Source organism: Copadichromis virginalis, linkage group LG3 (genome assembly GCF_057382275.1).
Source record: "Copadichromis virginalis isolate Kocher_CV1m ecotype Utaka linkage group LG3, C_Virginalis_male_GT1.1, whole genome shotgun sequence".
NCBI classification, from domain to species: Eukaryota; Metazoa; Chordata; class Actinopteri; order Cichliformes; family Cichlidae; genus Copadichromis; species Copadichromis virginalis.
This window is the reverse complement of record NC_140620.1, coordinates 20,774,687-20,793,005: the sequence shown is the minus strand read 5'-3', so window position 1 is coordinate 20,793,005 and position 18,319 is coordinate 20,774,687. Positions and strand designations below refer to the sequence as shown.

General features: G+C 41.0%; 1 protein-coding gene across 2 annotated transcripts; it reads right to left on the bottom strand.

Moving 5' to 3' along the window:
• Positions 1-13,253: 13,253 nt before the first annotated feature.
• Positions 13,254-17,082, bottom strand: LOC146713341 (Fc receptor-like B). Of its 2 annotated transcripts, XM_085446690.1 has the most exons (6): positions 17,043-17,082; positions 16,614-16,649; positions 14,947-15,207; positions 14,622-14,867; positions 14,349-14,546; positions 13,254-14,261 (listed from the first exon to the last, which is right to left on the bottom strand). In XM_085446690.1, exons 1-6 carry the CDS (start codon positions 17,071-17,073, stop codon positions 14,212-14,214), a joined length of 822 nt encoding a protein of 273 aa, XP_085302816.1. In that variant the 5' UTR covers positions 17,074-17,082; the 3' UTR covers positions 13,254-14,211. The 2 variants fall into 2 exon arrangements, with proteins under 2 accessions (XP_085302816.1, XP_085302812.1); XM_085446686.1 differs by lacking the exons at positions 16,614-16,649; positions 17,043-17,082 and adding an exon at positions 16,242-16,584.
• Positions 17,083-18,319: the final 1,237 nt, after the last annotated feature.

The window sequence follows — 18,319 nt, the reverse complement described above, 5'->3', positions numbered from 1 at the left end:
GTTGCAGAGAGCCAATCAGGCGACTGAGCTGTAAGACACACCACACACGTAGTTGGATATCTCTGATTGGATAGAAAGTCACAATCCCATTCTCCCATCATCAAAACTTGGTATTCATCCTAATATTGTACATCATCCCACAAGGTGGATGAAATGTCTGTAAATTTCCATTTGTTTATCTAAATGTTTGAAACCCTCACCATCCAAAGAAGAAAATATAATCATTTGTGACTTGATATATGGACTGATAAATACCATACATTATTTCCTTTTGATGTGTACAGTTTGCTATTTGCCTCGAGCGTAATAACTTGTGTGTGTCTTTGTGATACAGTGCGGTTGTGGGTGATAGGAGTCACTTTTTAATTCTGCTTAAAAAAGTATTACAGTTTTATTGAGTCATTTAATGGACATCTAAAGTTTGAACGAACCTGTTTATTTTTGAAGAATTTGGTACCAACAAAAATGGAAATGTGGAAGATTCCCAACAAGCAAAATTTGGTTAAGACAACAATGTAGTAAAAATATCTCTAAAAGTTAATTCTGTTCATCTGGACGTAGCGTTTTGTGGGAGAAACATTTTGTCACTCATCCAAGTGACTTCTTCAGTCTCAGCTGACTGCAGGTTTCCCCAAATCTTATAAACAGTACATTTGCATAATGACTGAAACCAGCTCAGTGAAGGAACAATGGGCTGGGAGGTCAGTTCCTTAACCTCCTACCTGCTGTCCACATACGTGGACATCACATTTTGGGTTATTTAGACCAAAATACTCAATTTTGCTCTACAAGGGCCTGATATCCACTTACGAGGACACTATACTGCTACTGTTCTATCAAAATTTTAAACAAATATCCTTATGTGGCTCTGATTTCTCTTAAAAACAAAAATAAGGTAAAAAAAAAAAAAATCTGGTAATTCTTTGTTTTTACATTCATCGGGCCCCAATATGCCCAAATATCAAAGAGAAATTAAAAATGCATGCCATGGAAGAGTTTGGATCAACAACCACTGACCAAAACCCACTGATCAATGGCCACTGATCAATGGCCACTGATCAATGGCCATGAGTACCATTCACAGAGAGTTGGGGAATGGCTGCAATCACAGCATTGTAAGATGGTGACAGATGTCCCCTTAGGCCCCCTCCTCGATTCAGAGATGGTCTTTCCCTTTTCACGTAAATGGCCTCCTTGACTCTGCGCTCAAACCAGCGTTCCTCCCTGTCCAGGATGTGTACACCCTCATCCTTGAAAGAGTGTCCACTGGCCTGTAGGTGTAAATAGACTGCAGAGTCTCGGCCTGACACGGTAGCTCTTCTGTGTTGTGCCATCCGCTTTGCCAGAGGTTGTTTGGTTTCCCCAATGTATAAATCCTGGCAATCCTCCTGGCACTTAACAGTGTACACTATGTTACTCTGTTTGTGTCGGGGACCCGATCCTTGGGGTGGACCAATTTTTGGCGCAGCGTGTTTTGGGGTTTAAAAGCCACAGAATGCATGTTTAGAAAAATGCGTCTCAACTGCTCTGATGCTCCTGACACATACGGGATCACCATCTCTGAATTGAGGAGGGGGCCTACGGGTACATCTTTCGCCATCTTACAATGTTACAATCAATGTTGTGATTGCGGCCATTCCCCAACTCTCTGTGAATGGTACTCATGGCCATTGATCAGTGGGTTTTGGTCAGTGGTTGTTGATCAATGGTCATGAGAATTTGCATAGTAAAGATTAAGGAACTGACCTCCCAGCCCATTGTTCCTTCAGTGGGCTGGTTTCAGTCATTATGCAAATGCACTGTTTATGCGATTGGGGAAACCTGCAGTCAGTTGAGAATGAAGAAGTCACTTGGATGAGTGACGAAACGTTTCTCCCACAAAACGCTACAGATGAACAGAACCAACTTTTGGAGATTTACTTACCTGGATGATTGAGCATGCATCAAGACGTAGTAAAAATATAAGGCAAGGCAAGGCAAGGCAAGTTTATTTGTATAGCACAATTCAACAACAAGGTGATTCAAAGTGCTTTACAGAGACATTAGAAACAAGAACAAATAAAAAGCATGATTTAAAATTGATTAAAACAAGCAAATAAACTAACTAACTAATTAACAAACAAACAAACAAACAAACAACAGTATATAAAATCAAAACAGATAAAATCAGAACAGTAGATAAAATCAGTAGTTAAATGTAAATGTTATAATATTTAAAATAGCAATGTTGATATTCACACAATAAATGTTCTATATGAATTCAGCACAAATTTAAGGTGTTCTATTCACAAGTAAAGCATTAAGTTAATACCGTTTGCCCTATGCTCTAGTAAGTGTTGAAAGATGCAGCTTAAGAGTTCTGAAGCATGTCTTTATTAATTAATAACATGGAACAAAACAAAGGAGACAGGGATTCCTGGTACTGAAAAACCTTGGTAACCAGACACTCGTGGAATAAGTTGATGTCTTTTGTAAAGAAAAATGTGGGTAATCTGAGACGCCATTGATATTCAAGGACTTGCAAACCTAGTTTTTGGGTAAAGAAGAAAGAAAAAGGTCTTAGCTTTTAAAGCCATACGAGAATAAGTATAAGGTGATTTAAAAGTGATCAGGACGTCATCACAATAACAGGTTTTGAGTATCTTACAGTCAATCCAATTAGGACAAAAGCACAAGAGGACTGATTACTATGAGCCAAAAACACTGAATTTCTTTTTGAAATGAAGATAAAAATAAATAGTTAAATGAAATGAAAAAAATCTAAAGTTTATGTTCGTGTTTCCTTAACTTTATCTGTTATACCTGTTGATAAGGCCTCAGAGCTGCATGTTGATCTCAAACTGTTTCTGTATGTGTATTGTCCAGCTTATGCAGCTTGTTAACAGGCATAAAATTGATGTGTGGTATCTATGCCAGCTGAGCAGTCCTGTTGGAGCAGGGGTCTCAAACTCCAGTCCTCGAGGGTCGGTGTATTGAATCTTTTCAATGTGTCCCTGTTGCAACTTACCTGAATACAATTAGTATGTCATTAGCAGGCTCGATAGAACTCTACTGCATGCTGAGGTGGAAATTCAGCCATTTGATTCATGTTACAGCAGCTCATGAGTGAATGAACATGGTGCAATAAAAGTACTTTTAGAAGTACAATTTTTCAAACACTTACATTTATTTAAATTTAATTGAGTAGCGTTAGGGGTTGCCACTTCAGCATGCAGTCAAGTTCTATACTTTTGCCAATGACCTACTAATTACATTCAGGTGTGTTGCAACAGGGACACATGGATATGTTTCAAGTCACCAGCCCTCGAGGACTTCAGTTTGAGACCCCTGTGTTAGAGGAAGAATAAGAGTACAAGTGCGCAGCTCATCTTACCTTCTGCAGCTCTGATGGAGGATGAAAGCTGATGTTCAGGAGGCTATCTGGTGGATCTGCAGTACTTGGACAGATCTGTCTGTTGGTGTCTCTGTGAGGACACCACTCTGTCTCTCTTTATGTACATCCGCTCCACTCTCCACACCCAGGAGGGGTGGATACAGAGGCGGCATCTACAGTTGAGCTACCTGATAGCTCCACTATCAGAGTTAATATAAAATGCAGCACAGATGGAAAAAACCCCCAGCTTCAGTATTACTCAACCCATAGCCAAGCTTGTACTTACATAGCCAAACCTGCTCCTAGGATCAGCCAAGTATGGAAACAACGTGATGATACCCTTTGACATTTCTCGAAGGACTTGTCCTACACAGACAAACACAAAGTGCAGCCACTGTTAAAAGTCTAAATGCCACCTTCAGCAAAATAAATGTGGGAGATGCATAAAAAGAATTTATGAGATATATATGTATGAAATAAGTATATCAGCATACCCATGTTCACGTGTCGTATGTGCCACTAATATCTTGACCATCTGCTATCCGTCAGGCTTTATATCCGAGCATACTGTATTAAGTTTGAACTGTCAGCTCGTTCAAACACACGTTAAAGTCCGTTTGGCTCGACACCACCGAACAGAGGCAGCAATATAACATAGCTAACATTAACAGTGCAGTGAATCCTGCTTGTGCCGTGATATTCAGGACTGCAGACCGAGCAGCATCACTGACTTTCAGCTTGTTGTGTTTGTGGATATATGACTGACTTTAACTATCCATAAAATCATCACATTCTCTGTAAGATTGAGGTCGACTATCTAACGGCGTATATTTTAAAGCAAAGGCTTTAAAAACCAAGCTGACGCTGAAAGTACAAACATCACTAATGTCACATAACTTTGCCGACATGTGGCCAACAGTAATGTTTTAATGTTCTTCATTATTAAACATCGTCGGGTCTGCCGTGATATGTTTCCAATGGGACTTCTGCTCATGAACCTCTACACACAGCGTCAGCAGACCGGGGCTGTACGAAGTCACTTTTATCTTTACACAGGACTGTAAGCTGTCGTCTGTGAGGCGTGAGCGGTTTTTGGTGGGGAATAGCTGCTCAAATACGTACAGTGAGGCAAAAAAGTATTTAGTCAGCCACCGATTGTGCAAGTTCCCCCACCTAAAATGATGACAGAGGTCAGTAATTTGCACCAGAGGTACACTTCAACTGTGAGAGACAGAATGTGAAAAAAAAATCCATGAATCCACATGGTAGGATTTGTAAAGAATTTATTCGTAAATTTTATAGAGTTGTCTTTGAGTGTTGTGAAGACAGTAGTGCTGGTCACAGTTGTGCTGATGAGCTGCTCTGTCTCCCTCATTGCTTTATTGTTTCTTCCAACAGACAGAAATAAATACATAAAGGATGAGATTAAAAACCAGTGTTTCATCACTTTTTGTTCAGAAACTGATGTTCTAGTGATGATCACGATGGGGCAAGCCTCCTGAACACAGTATGCAAACAAACATGAGCAGTCAAACGAGCTTGCAAAGAAAAGCGTCTGGACTTCTTTAAGTTACTTGAAGACGTTTCACCTCTCATCCGAGAAGCTTCTTCAGTTCTAAGGTCAAATGGTGGAGAGTCCCAGATTTAAACCTAGTGGGAGTGACCCCCCACAGAGGGACAAAAGGACCCCCTGATGATCCTCTAATCGCCTGAGCCAAGATGTGAAACTGGGCGTGGGTCCCAATCAGCCAGAGTTTCAGGTGAGTTCATTGTGAAACCTGGCCCCACCTTATCATGCGAATTCCTGAGATCAGATGGCCCAGGATGTGAGTGGGCGTTAAGGCGTCTGGGAAGGGATCTCAAAACTGGATTATAGATGGCAGAGAGTTGGTGTCGTAAACCCCCGCCTCTGTTCAAAGATGGTCTCTCACAGTGGACATAGATGGCTTCTTTCACTCCTCTTTCAAACCATCTGTCCTCTCTGTCCAAAATGTGAACATTGGCATCCTCGAAAGAGTGTCCTTTATCCTTAAGATGCAGATGGACTGCTGAGTCTTGTCCTGTGGAGGTGGCTCTTCTGTGTTGTGCCATGCGCTTGTGAAGTGGCTGTTTGGTCTCTCCAATGTAGAGGTCTGGGCATTCCTCGCTGCACTGTACAGCATACACCACATTGTTAAGTTTGTGTTTTGGCGTTTTGTCTTTCGGGTGAACCAGTTTTTGTCTGAGCGTGTTGCTGGGTCTGAAATACACTGGGATGTCGTGCTTGGAGAAAACTCTCCTGAGTTTTTCTGATACACCGGCTACATAGGGGATGACAATGTTGTTGCGTCTGTCCTTCTTATCCTCCCTCGCTGGTGTCTGGTCTTCTTTTCTGTGCCTCTTTGCTGACTTTAAGAACGCCCATTTAGGATAGCCGCACGTTTTGAGTGCTTCCTTTACATGTGTGTGTTCCTTCTTTTTTCCTTCAGGCTTAGAGGGAACATGTTCTGCCCGGTGGTGTAGGGTCCTAATTACTCCAAGTTTGTGTTCCAGAGGGTGATGGGAGTCGAACAGGAGGTACTGGTCCGTGTGTGTGGGCTTCCGGTAAACTTCGATAAAAGCCTCCAGCGGCCCCTCTTCGTTCTATCTGTGTTCAAGTCAATTTACAACTCTACTGTGGCATGATCACTAATAGCAATGGCACCAATCTCACAGTCTACGACTGAATCGACCAGAGACTTTGATATTAAGGCGAAATCTATCCTCGAATATGTTTTATGACAGTTGGAGTAAAACGTGTATTCCCTTGAACTGGGATTAACTAACCTCCAAATGTCCGTTAAGCAAAGATCCTCTGTCAGTAAATGAACAGCCTCTCTGTCCCTGGGTGTAGACGTACCCCTGGGATTACTCTTATCAATTATCCCATCCATCACCTGGTTGAAATCCCCAGCCAATATCACCTGCCCCACATGATCCCCTATTATCTTATTAATTTTGTGAAAAAAAAACTGGCTCTTCCTTATTAGGTGCATAAATATTGCACAAAACTGTTCGAACCCCATTAATTAAGGCCTCCAAGCATATAATGCGTCCTTCGTCATCATTATACTTCTTCAGCAACACGAAGCTTAATTTCTTATTAACAAGGATCAATACACCATTTCGTTTACTCGAATATGAACGATGAAAAACGGAGCCCACCCAGTCTCGTTTAAACTTTTTCGCCTCTTCTTCCCCCGCAATGTGGGATTCCTGAATAAACGCTATATCTGCATTTTTAGATTTTAAGTATGTTAGAACCTTCCTCCTCTTGATTGGGTCCCCACATCCGTTTATGTTCCACGATATTATTTTAGTATACCTGTTCATCGCTTTCTAACAGAAATGGGGTAAGGCACACCTTGTGCGCTTTACAACACAACACAAATATATGCATAGGCACTCAATATTACAAAACCCATCTGGTCTTATCAAACTAGCCGTCATTAAAAAAACAAAAACAAAAAAACAAACAAACCTGAACAAAACCAACACCCTTCTTTGCATAGCAACTCAGAACAACGTTGCTAAGCGCCCCCTCCCTCCCCTCCTACCCAAGCCTAACTAACTTTAGCTTGAAACCCCAAACTGCTTGTGGTCCGTGAGACACGCTAATCATCCGACAGCAGCACCACCGCCGCAGCCCCATTGTGCCCATTGTTTGTTTGTTACCTTATTTTAAATTCCACATACACTACTCCGATCTGTTACATCATGTCCCGCATTCCTCTAAGTCGACTCCTGCAGAAATTTCTCGGCCTCTTTTCCGTCTTTGAATGCTTTCTTTTGTCCGTTCCACGTGAAAACGAGCGTTGCAGGATACAGCAGCCTATGCTTCACTTGTAGCTCCCGAAGACGCCTCTTCACCGGGTTGAATGCCTTCCTCTTCTCCGCCAGCTCCTTTGTAATATCTTCAAAAAAGGAAAGCTTGGAGCCTTGCCAATCGACTCCACGCCTCTCTCTGGCCACCCGAAGCACTTTCTCCCTAGCAGATGAACGTAGAAAGCGGACATGTATCACCCTGGGAGGCTCGTTAGGTTCCGGCATTGGTACCGGGGAACAGTGGGCACGTTCAATTTCAAATTCACTTCCAGAAAGCTCAAATGCTTTGGCCAGTATCGCCATCACATATTTGTCCACGTTCCCGGGTGTCTCCACACCTTCTTTGAGTCCAATGATCCGTACATTATTCCTCCTGCTACGGTTTTCAAGGTCCTCCACTCGCGACCACAACGCGTCCATCCTCTTCTGGAATTTGTCCACTTTTGCCTCGGTAAGCATGCTGGCATCTTCCATGTCTGATATACGTTGTTCCGCCTCCCCTAACCTCACTTTTATATCTTCCACCGAATCTTTCAATTCTTTAGTGGCCTCTTTAATAGTGGTGACATCTTTTGCTACGACCTGAAGAGTAGCGTTCATCTTCTTAATTTCTTCAAAAATGTATTTTTTGCTCTCGCTCCCCATACCACCCTCAACTACTGGAGAGGCGGCCTCAGATGCAGATGCACTTTCGGGTGGTTCCGGAGCGAGGCTAATGCTAGCTTGCTTCTTCCTCGTGGTAGCTCCCTTAAAAAAGTTTGCTTTGTTGTTACCTGCCATTTTCCAAAGACGGTAATCCTTGAAAAGCTTCAAAGTCCACAAAGGGTGTCCAACTTCCGACTACAGCTGGAGTGTATGTTTCCAGATTCAGAACATTAATCAACAGGCTTTAGGAGCGCCTCTAGTGTGCGGCCATCTTCTTTGGCGGTCCCACGTGACTCTCAATTGTTTAAATTCTTAATCTTTAAGGACAATGTTGCTGGTATTAACTGAATTATACCAGTTAAATACATTTCATTTGATTAGAGTCCAGTAACTAAAACAGTTTGCAATTTACCTTTGTTGCCTGTGTTAAGACAGCATTTGGGGTAGAAAGTTTGTGTGTGCTACCAGGTTACTTGCAACAACATGAAAATGGCAAAGCAGTGTATGTACATTGCAAACATCTCATCATGGCTCCCGATTCATTTTTCCCACCAGAGTCATTCTGTCTCATGTACCTGGTTGCTCACACTCACCACAGCTGGATCGAGGGTATTTTTGGGTTAACAGCATATGAAGAATCTTTGCAACACTGGTCAAGAGTATCTGCAATGTACATGTTTTAAAAATCTTATATTGTGATAAAATGGCTACACATGATTTCTCAATGTTGTCAGTGTGTTGGTGGTGAGTTAAATAACACACGGATGAACACAGCAGCATATTTTTCACACCCTAAAATGTCTTAAAGTCACAAAATTTTACTTAAGTCAAACTCTTACCCACTTTATTCCCAGTGTGAGTGGAAATCAGCATTATGACTAATAAAATGAATTTCAGTTTATTCAATAAATATCAGAATCAGAATCAGAATACTTTATTGATCCCTGGGGGAAATTATTTATCCATCCAATATCCATCTTTAAACACTGACCTGTGTTTCATTGTGGAGCTGCTCAGCTTCAGACAAACTGAGCAGTGACAGGAAGCTGCCAGGAGGTAGCAGCAAACAAAAACAACTGTACCAGAGTCAAAAACAGGTGTCACACAGCTGGCAATGTGATGGCTGCTAATAATTAAACAGAAGACACAAAAAATAGAATTTCACTAAATTATAAAATGCTCTGGTGAAAGTCATGATGTTTGTGATGAGTATGAAATGGGGATCATATCTTTGCTGAAGATGAGGAAGAACCAGAACAGCAAAGCAATATGGATGAGCCTCTTCCTGAGGACCATACAGATCCACTAGTGGACAAAAATACATCTGATGAGTCTGAGGAGGTCAATCCCTGGACATAAGCCTTTCCTTTGGACTGAGAATGATCACATCCGTTGTGAAACAGATGTACCAGTTTGACTCTGACCTTCCTAAATGGGCCACACCTGACCTCACTCCCAGCTGACTGAGAGTCATCAACTGTAAATGATGTAATCTCTAGTAGTCACAGCTTAAACACTTCATAATCATGTTGCTGAAATAACATTACATGTCATTAAGTAAAAAGGATTGTTTCACCTGTAATCTTATGAGGCTGTTTGTGTTCTGGTTGTGTTGTCAGATAACTTATAAAGTCTTCTAAAGGAAACTGTCATGGTCCTGGGTCACTGATCCACTCCTTTGTGTTTGTGGACCTCTTGAATCTTGATTAATCATTAGTGTTATGTTTCTAGAGTGACTCATATTTCCTAGTTTAGTTTTCTTACATTTATTCGTTTTTCTGATTGTGTTAATCCCTCTTGCTTCCGGTTTAGTTCTCTTAGTGTTTTCCTTTCCCTCTATGTTGTCCGCAGTGTTTGTCAGTCTTGTTGTCATGTCCCGTTTATTATAGTTGTCGTCTCTTTAGCACACTCCTTACACACTCCCTCGCCCTCAGCGTCCCTCTCTCTCACTCTGTTAGTGGTGTCTCTGTGTTTCGTCTTCCATATCTGTTCCAGTGTGGCTCTCCATGTGTCTCATCTCATCTCCCCAGTCTATCATGTGTTTCATGTCTGCTTGTTACCTGTCCTCTTGTCAAGTTCGCATGTCTTTGTCTTTGTCTGGGTCTCAGTGTGAGTGTCACTTATTGTTTTATCATGAAGCTACCTCGTCTCATGTGTGTTAATTTCAGTTTTGCTTCCCTTGTTCCGTTTGTCAAATTTATTCCATCTGTGTTTGCCCCTGTTGCCCATCCTCTCATGATCCTGTGTATTTCTGAGTCCCCAGTTTTAGTTTTGGTTCTCAGGAATAAAGCTGTTTAAGTTCATGTGTCGTCTCTGGGGTCCTGCATTTGGATCCATTTGGCACTGTGTGTGGTCTTGCAGACTGGGTCTGGGCCACAGGCTCTATCCAGAGGAGACCTGTTGCATTTTACATCATAAACCTGAAATTTGAGTTTATCAGTCCAGTCGGATTCCTTTTGGACCACATTTCCCTTTTCCTAAGTTATCAGTTCTCCTTCACACATTTCCTTGACTTCATGACCAGGAAAAGTGGCTATTCCAATGTACCAAATCACTAAGGACATAAAAACTCATCTCCACAGCAAAACAACAAGTAGTGAAGAGAGGAATAACAAACACAGGGACATGACAATGAAAAGAAATGACAGAGAAAAGCGAACAAAGGCAGCATGGGAAGACAAAGCAGTCAAAAAATATTTGACTGCTTGATCTACATGTAAAATAAAGTAGCGATATAGATCAGACTCTCCACCATTTAGTCTTAGAACTGAAGAAGAAGCTTTTCGAAAAGTTCTTCAAGAAACTTAAGTAAGTCCAGTGGCTTCTTTGTAAGCTGCTTTGACTCTGTTACCCAACAGTATTTTAATGGGTTCTTATCTTACATCAAATCAGCTTCTGAACCAAAAAAACTGAAAGAAACTGAGATTGTTTTTTAATCATCCCTTTATTTGATTTTTTCCCCTATTCTAATGGAACAAACAATGAATGATATGGGAGATGGAGAGAAGCAGCTCAAATCAACAAAACAGACCAACTCCACTGTTTCAACAAAAACCAACCCCTCAAACATCTGCCATGGTCTCAGATTCAGCTGAATGCTGGTGTTGTTGGATACGACAGTATTCTGTCACGCAGTGATTCAGTCTTTACTGACAGGTGCCAATAAATCTGATCACCTTATCAGTTTGTCCACCTTAATAACCTTTAATTTCTATAACCATCAACAAAATCAGGTGCTGTCCTTCCTCCCTCAACTTTGACAGGTCTTGTTTCCAACATTATCTATGTGCAGCATATTTAATCAGCAAATCTGAGCTTTACAGACTCTGAAACCTAAAACATTTCTTGAGTTTACTTAATTGGTCTCCTAAGAAACTATAATTAGAAATCCACCCACATACCATCAACAAGAAAACCAAGAGTAGGAAAATAAATGATAAAACTCTCCTTCTAATGATTCACCATGGCAAAGAACTGATGGTAACATACGTCAGTACCTTTAAAGAACCATTTGTAATAGCTGAAGAACCATCCACAAAATAAAAAGGTTCTTTGACGTATGATGGTTCTTTAAAGAACCATGAAGACATCTGAAGAACCATAATTTTTCTGAGTGCACATGAAAATGAGGAAGTGAAACTAGATCTCAAACACAGGAGACGACAAATAAGGAAATGAGAAACAATAGCTAAACACAAACACAAAAGTAAACCACACAAAGAGAAAACTGAGATGGAGACTAAAGAATAAGGTGAAATGATTACTTGAAAATATAAATAGAACCTAATCTGCCACATGTGAAGACAAAAACCTAAGAAAAGCTGAAAAATTCCAACAACCATATGTCCCCCTATGAGCAAGCGCTTTGGCAACAATGGGAAGGAAAAACTCCCTTTTAACAGGAAGAAACCTCCAGCAGAACCAGGTTCAGGGAGGGGCGGCCATCTGACTCAATGGGTTGGGGATGAGTGGATATTACTGGAGCATTTTGCAGTGTTTTAGCACTCATATGTAAATAATGTGACTGTTTCTTCCTAGCTGAGAGTTCACAAGGTTGAACTCCAGAACTGAGGTTCTGCACGGACGCCCAGTACAAAATAAAGAAGGATTATTTTCAGTTCTGAGTCATACAAAGTTACTCCAGCAGAGCCAAGGAATTTTAAAAAAACATGGCAGTGGAAAATAGCTGCTTATTTTGTCGAGCACACTGGACAGTCACAGGCTCTACTTCGAAGAGTTTTTACAGAGGATGATTGTGCTTATTTAAAGTAACGTAGCTGCAGGACTCCCAGCCCAGCAGGGGGGCAGTTTTAAACCTGCAGCCAAGTTTAGAAAGCATTTTTCTGAAAAGCCTGCAGAGGAGCAAAAACCACAGAAACCACAGCAGATGTTCTGAGGAGGAGTCACAATGTCCGCACTTTGAAAGCCTGAAACTCTCCACAACCGTGAACGAGCATACACAGTCTTGGTTTTGCCATTTAGGAGGACAGAGGCATCATGTAAAGGAGATCTGAAGCGTAAACCCAGACTTCGGCTTCACGGGCTCAGTGTGTTGAGTCTGCAGTGTTCAGTAAAAGGAAGCAAAAGAACAAAAAAACAAACTCAAAGAGGATGTGAGAATGTGTCGCCCTGTCAACCACAGCCAGACCACAATAAGCACACGGACTTTCCATCTAACTGATGAGTAGAAAAACACTGTGAGTGCCTCTTTATTGAAAAAACAAAACTTTATTTATTAGATGAATATAAGCATAACTATAGCATATACATATATATGTACAGTGTTGGGAAGGTTACTTTTAAAATGTATTCCACTGCAGATTACAGAATTCATGCCCCCAAATGTATTTTGTAACGTATTCGGTTAAGTTACTCAATGAGAGTAACACATTCTGAAGACTTTGGATTACTTAATATACTGTCATGCTTTTTACAACGACATGAATGTACTACTGCTGCGTGATTTATTAGTATTACTGAAGGCTACTCGCGACCCCACTAACATTGTTAGCTGCCGTTTGCTGAGGTTAGTTCATAGACTGCTTTCAGAACTGCACATGATTATTTGCAGCTAACAGGTTGTTAATCCTATCCATCAAGTCTAACAGTCTGCAGTCTATGAACTAACCTCAGCAACACTGTCGCCAAATTGCTTGCTCATAGGAGGTTATCTGATTGTTGTGGTTTTCTCTCTTTTCTCTGTATTATTGTACAGAGAACATTCATTGTACTTACAATATAAAGCACCTAAAGGCAACCTTTGTTGTGATTTGGTGCTGCATTAATCAAACTGAATTGAAAACGTAATTGTTTTTATGCCAATAAAGAGCACTGAATATAAATCCTAAAAAAAAGAGAGGTTAAGTATTCATAATAATAATAACAATAATAGTAACAATAATACATTTTATTCAAAATGTGCCTTTCAAGACACCAAAGGACACTGCACAATAGGATAAAACACATAATAGAACAATGACACAATGAAGAACAATAAAATAAAAGCACAAGATAAAATGAACAAACAGTGGATTCACAGTGAATATGCAGATTTGAACAGACGGGTTCTGAGCTGAGATATAAGAACCAATGTTTCTTATATCTGGGGGTAAAGAGTTCCACAGCCTGGGAGCAGAGCAGCTGAAAGCTCTGCTTCCCATGGAGGTGAGGCGGAAAAAAGGCAGGTCAGGTGCTTAACAGGTCAGAAAGATAAGGAGGAGCAAGGTTATGAATGTCCTTGAAGATGAGCAGAAGAAGTTTGTACACCATCCGGAGTTTCACTGGGAGCCAGTGAAATTCCTGGAGAATGGGGGTGATGTGCTGGTAGAAGGGATTTTGAACCAGTTGAAGCTTCTGGAGGGATTTTTGGAGGAGACCAGGTAAGAGAGAATTACTATAGTAAATGAAGGAGGAAGGAAGAGAACGAGACTATGGATTAGAATGGACGTAGACTGGGTGGAAAGAGAAGGACGTAATCTGTTAATGTGGTGTAGATGGAAATAGGCAGAAAGGGTGAGATTACTGATGTGAGATTTATAGGAAAGTGAACTGTCTACGATGACACCAAGGCTCTTAACCTGAGGAGAAGGGAAAACTGTGGAGTTATCAATGGTGAGTGAGAAATGATTCGCCTTCGCCTTGGTGATTCACATATTGATCCTAAGAATGTATTTAAGAAATTTTACGAGTGAAAAGCAACAAAAACAACTGCTATTAATGTTTTTAAAAGGATTTATGGAAAAAGCCTGACGTTAAGACCTAACAGGGGAAGATCAGGAAGCAGACATATCTTTGTACAAAGAGTCTATGTTGACTTTTCTAAGCTGCATCTCACACTTGATGCTCAGTGGTCAGTCAAACAAGTCGTCAGGCAACTTCTGTCCAGTGCAGGTAGGTGGTGCTGTTACCAAAGAAACAAGGAGTGCCTGTTGAATAAGTTAATCCCAGATCGAGCTTTAAAAATATTCGAGGGGAATCAAAGTGTTACCTTTGGCTCTGCGTCGACATAAAGACACCATGAGGACAGTGGCAATGAAGTATGGACAGAACACCAGCAGGTGGAAAGGCAGTCTGAACTCAAGCTGGAGGGAGGGGGCATCAGGGTGTGAAGCTGATCCAGGGGTGAGGGATGTAAAAGTGGGTGGTGGGGGTGTAGATGTAGGCAGGACTGTGGTTATTGGATTACCTGTAGAGAGAATCCCACCTGTTCAGGTGAATATGTGGATGAAATCAGAGCTGAAATCGGAGTGAAGCTCCTCACCTGTGACAGTGATCCAGCTGGATGGAGACTCTCCATGACCGCTGATGTCACACTTGTAGAGGCCTTCATCAGACCTGGAAACATGCTGGATGGTCATGTGACCTGTAGTCTCACTCCCAATGAAGACACCATCTTTATAGAAAGCAGCTGGGAGGTTGGAGGGAGTGGTCTTCGTTTTACAGAGCAGAGTGACGTCATCTCCCTCCATCACAGGGAGGACAGGACTCTGCAGGATCACTGATCCACCTCAACACAGAGACAAACTACAGCATTTCATCCATTTACACACAGCTTCATCAACACTAACTCCACACACTCAGCTTACCAGTGACTGTCAGGTTAACCATGTTACTGATGGGACCCTCTCTGGACTCACACCAGTAAGCTCCACTGTCCCATGGGAGCGTCATGCTGATCTTACAGGAATAATTGGACCATCTTCCCCACCCATCTCCACAGTGACTCTGTCCTTCAAGTGTGCTTCTCCTCAGAGTCCATCCAGCAGAGTTTTCGGCCCCCTCACAGCTCAGAGACACAGACTTTTCTTTGAAGGACTGAGAGCTGTTTGGGTTCACAGTCAGACGAACTGAATGAAACAGGGAAAAAATACTTGGATATGAGAAACTGTCAACCTGAGCACTGATCACAAAGGTCAAGCAAGTTTCCACCGTAAATGTTGAATTTTTAACAGTATGTAAGTGATCCAGTTTTGGCAATCACACTGATCCAGGTACAGACTTTTAAGGTTTATCAAATCTGGATTAGCAGGACTCTTATTGGGATTACTGGCAGTGCCGAAATTCATTCAAAATAAACAATGTTTAATTACCAGTGTTAGGTTTAAAACTAAGAGGTATTTCATTAGCAAGGCAATATTTTTTTTTACACACAGCCATGTTTACCTTGCATACACAGTGACACAGAATCGCCTGTAGGACCACAAAAGCCACAAGTCGGAGAGAAAAAGTTGCCTGCTGCTGTTAGCTAGAAGAGCTAATAAATAACAAATGCTTCCAATTCGAAGCACCAACCTTTCCAGGCTTTTGTCTTCATGCCTTTACTCCACTGGCTGTAAACATTAAGACCATATGAACAGATTCTTATCTCAACTCTAATCTACTTGTGACTTAATTCATAACACATTTTTAAATGAATGTCTTGACTTTACCAAACAGTTAACAGTTTGTCTTTATAATTCTAATGAATAAAAACTTATTTATATAAAGAAAATATTGCATACAGTTAATCATAAAAACCTAAATGTGTACTACAAAATAAATGTACTACTTCTGCTATATTTATTTAATGGTACTGACAAGTGGAGGTGAAATTTTTAAATGTTCTAAAAGCACATATAAGATGTCTCTGCTCCAGTTTTAGTGATTGAAATTTTAGAATTTTCTTTGGATGTCACTTAGCACTAACTAGCTAGCATTAGCCAATAGCTTAGCATTGACCTCTCACCCAAGTACGGTCACTTCAAAGTACGATGTTCCCGATTGAAGCTAAAGCTTTAAACAGTTCACTAATCATTAACATACTGTTGTTCCATTTGACTTCAGCCATCTTTTATATACAGTTTATAGTCCCAGACTGCACAGATAAACAGGCTCTGGTCACCTGCTGATGAATTTTCTACTCTCATGCTCCGATCACTGCCTGTTTGTCTCTGTAACAGCGTCACTTCCTCCTTTTCTGCTTTCATTATCAGTGAGGCCACCAATGGGAGCTCTTGTTAAAACCATCTCCTCCCTTTGTAGCTGTTTGTTTCCTTTCCTTTTATTTTATTTTTTTCTCTTGGTACAACACGAGTTTGACCTTTTTCATGTTTTATACCATCATGTTGCCCTGTGAAGCATCGGGGTGAAGCAGATTGTATGAAATGAGAGTTTAAGCATGTAATCAATGAGTAATAATAATGAAAACTTTTCCTTAAACCAACACCTGAATGCTTAAATTAAGTTTTTACTAACAAAGACGAAGCTCACTGACCTTGGTTTGTCGTGTAGATCAGCAGTGAGGTCAGGACTGAAGACAAATGACACTTGGGTTAGTTTTTAATTTGAGAGGTTTAACGAAGTGATCAGAGGGCAAAGTGACAAAAAAACACTGAAGAAAAGCCAGCAAAGGAAGGAGAAAAAGTGCTGAAAACAAGGAATTGATTCAAACGTGAAGAGAATTTAAATACAATTTCAACGTTTGTATTTGTTACGGCCCTAGCAGGATGTAACAGTATTAAAATGTATTAAAATGAAAAACATGCAAACTTCCTGTAGGAGTATCATTACGACCTTTCTGAGTAAGTCTCACAAATTAATCGTAACAAAGCCAAACATCCCTAAAAGCATACTTCGGAGAAATGTTTTTGTTCCCTTTTGGAAGTATCTTTAACTAAACTTTGTAGAAACAGAGGGAACTTACAGAGCAGCCACAGCACAGAAACTTCCCCCATCTTCACACTTGGTAAGTTAAAAGTTTATAAGTGATCAGTTTCTATGCACACCCTCCTCTTCCTCCTCCTCTGTGACTGTGGTTTCCTCTTCACTCATCAGTACGAGGCTTTTCTATTAAATCAAAGCTCTAATATCTAATATGAAGTAAATATGAATGTGATTTTATTAACCATGAGCTCTTTGATTCCCTTTCATGGGGAGAATCAGAGAGCTTCAATGGACAATGATTGATGAAGTGATGACCTGTTATGTTAGAACATTAGGTTTTGTTTTCCTGATAGTGAGAGCAGTTCACATGAAAGGAAGTGAGATGGAGGTGGTGTTGTGCTTCTCTCTCTTTTAACCACAATCGGGTGGTTTGTAAATGTGTTATTGGCGACTGTCAAGCCTTTGAGTCGCCGAGCAGCTGAATAGGGGAATAATGTTGACGCGCCCACTGTTTAAAACGTAAGTCAAAGTACCAGGTTAAAACTCCTTTATTTGTTATCAAATCCTTAAAATCCGTAGAAAAACAATCAAAAACATTCTAAACTTGAACAGTCAGCAAAAGTCGACTTCCCCCATCACCCACTCATTCACAAAAATTCCCTCGGGACGTGAACAGGTGATATAGCAATCACTATTACTATTACAGACACCACGTGACCCAAAGCTACGCCTATCCACAACAGGTGTCATTAGACAAACTTCCTTATGCCCTTATGCAGTAGAGGTTTTTGATACAGGCGACATGGGCAAAAAAAAAAAAATAATAAATTGCTGTACTCATCCTGCCCCGATGCCATGCCAGCGCATATTGGGAATAGCATAGGCACCGATCGGTTTTCTGCCGCCCATTTGATGGGAGTAAGGGCGCCCTCCGTTTGCGAGGTTCGCCTGCTGCTTGCTGCACAGGGAGGAGAGGGCGGGGCGGCAGGGGATTCTCTGACCGGCTGGAGCAGCATCTAATAACTGTGTGTCTTTGTCCTGTCTCCCTCCCCTCACCCCCAACCAGTCACACGAAATAGCTGCCACTGAGTGTGATTCTGTCAGGTATTTCTTCCTGTTAAAAGCTAGTTTTTCCTTCCCACTGTTGCCAAGTGCTTGCTCACAGGGGGTTGGGCTGGGTTGTATTATTGTTCGGTCTTTACTTTACAACATAAAGCACCTTGAGGCAACTGTTGTAGTGATTTGGCTCTGCATTAATAAAATTGAAATGCATAGAAATTATTTATAAATCAATAAGTTATTACTACAGGTGAATAC

Bases quoted from the DNA above. Each gene is read 5' to 3' on its own strand.
- LOC146713341 (XM_085446686.1), bottom strand. From the start codon at position 16,326: ATGAAAGCAGAAAAGGAGGAAGTGACGCTGTTACAGAGACAAACAGGC. The intron at 15,208-16,241 runs GTGACCAGAGCC...TGTTTCATTCAG, and splicing joins AGTAGAAAATTCATCAGCAG to TTCGTCTGACTGTGAACCCA. The intron at 14,262-14,348 runs GTAACACTTTGA...CTTTGGTAACAG, and splicing joins ATGTCGACGCAGAGCCAAAG to CACCACCTACCTGCACTGGA.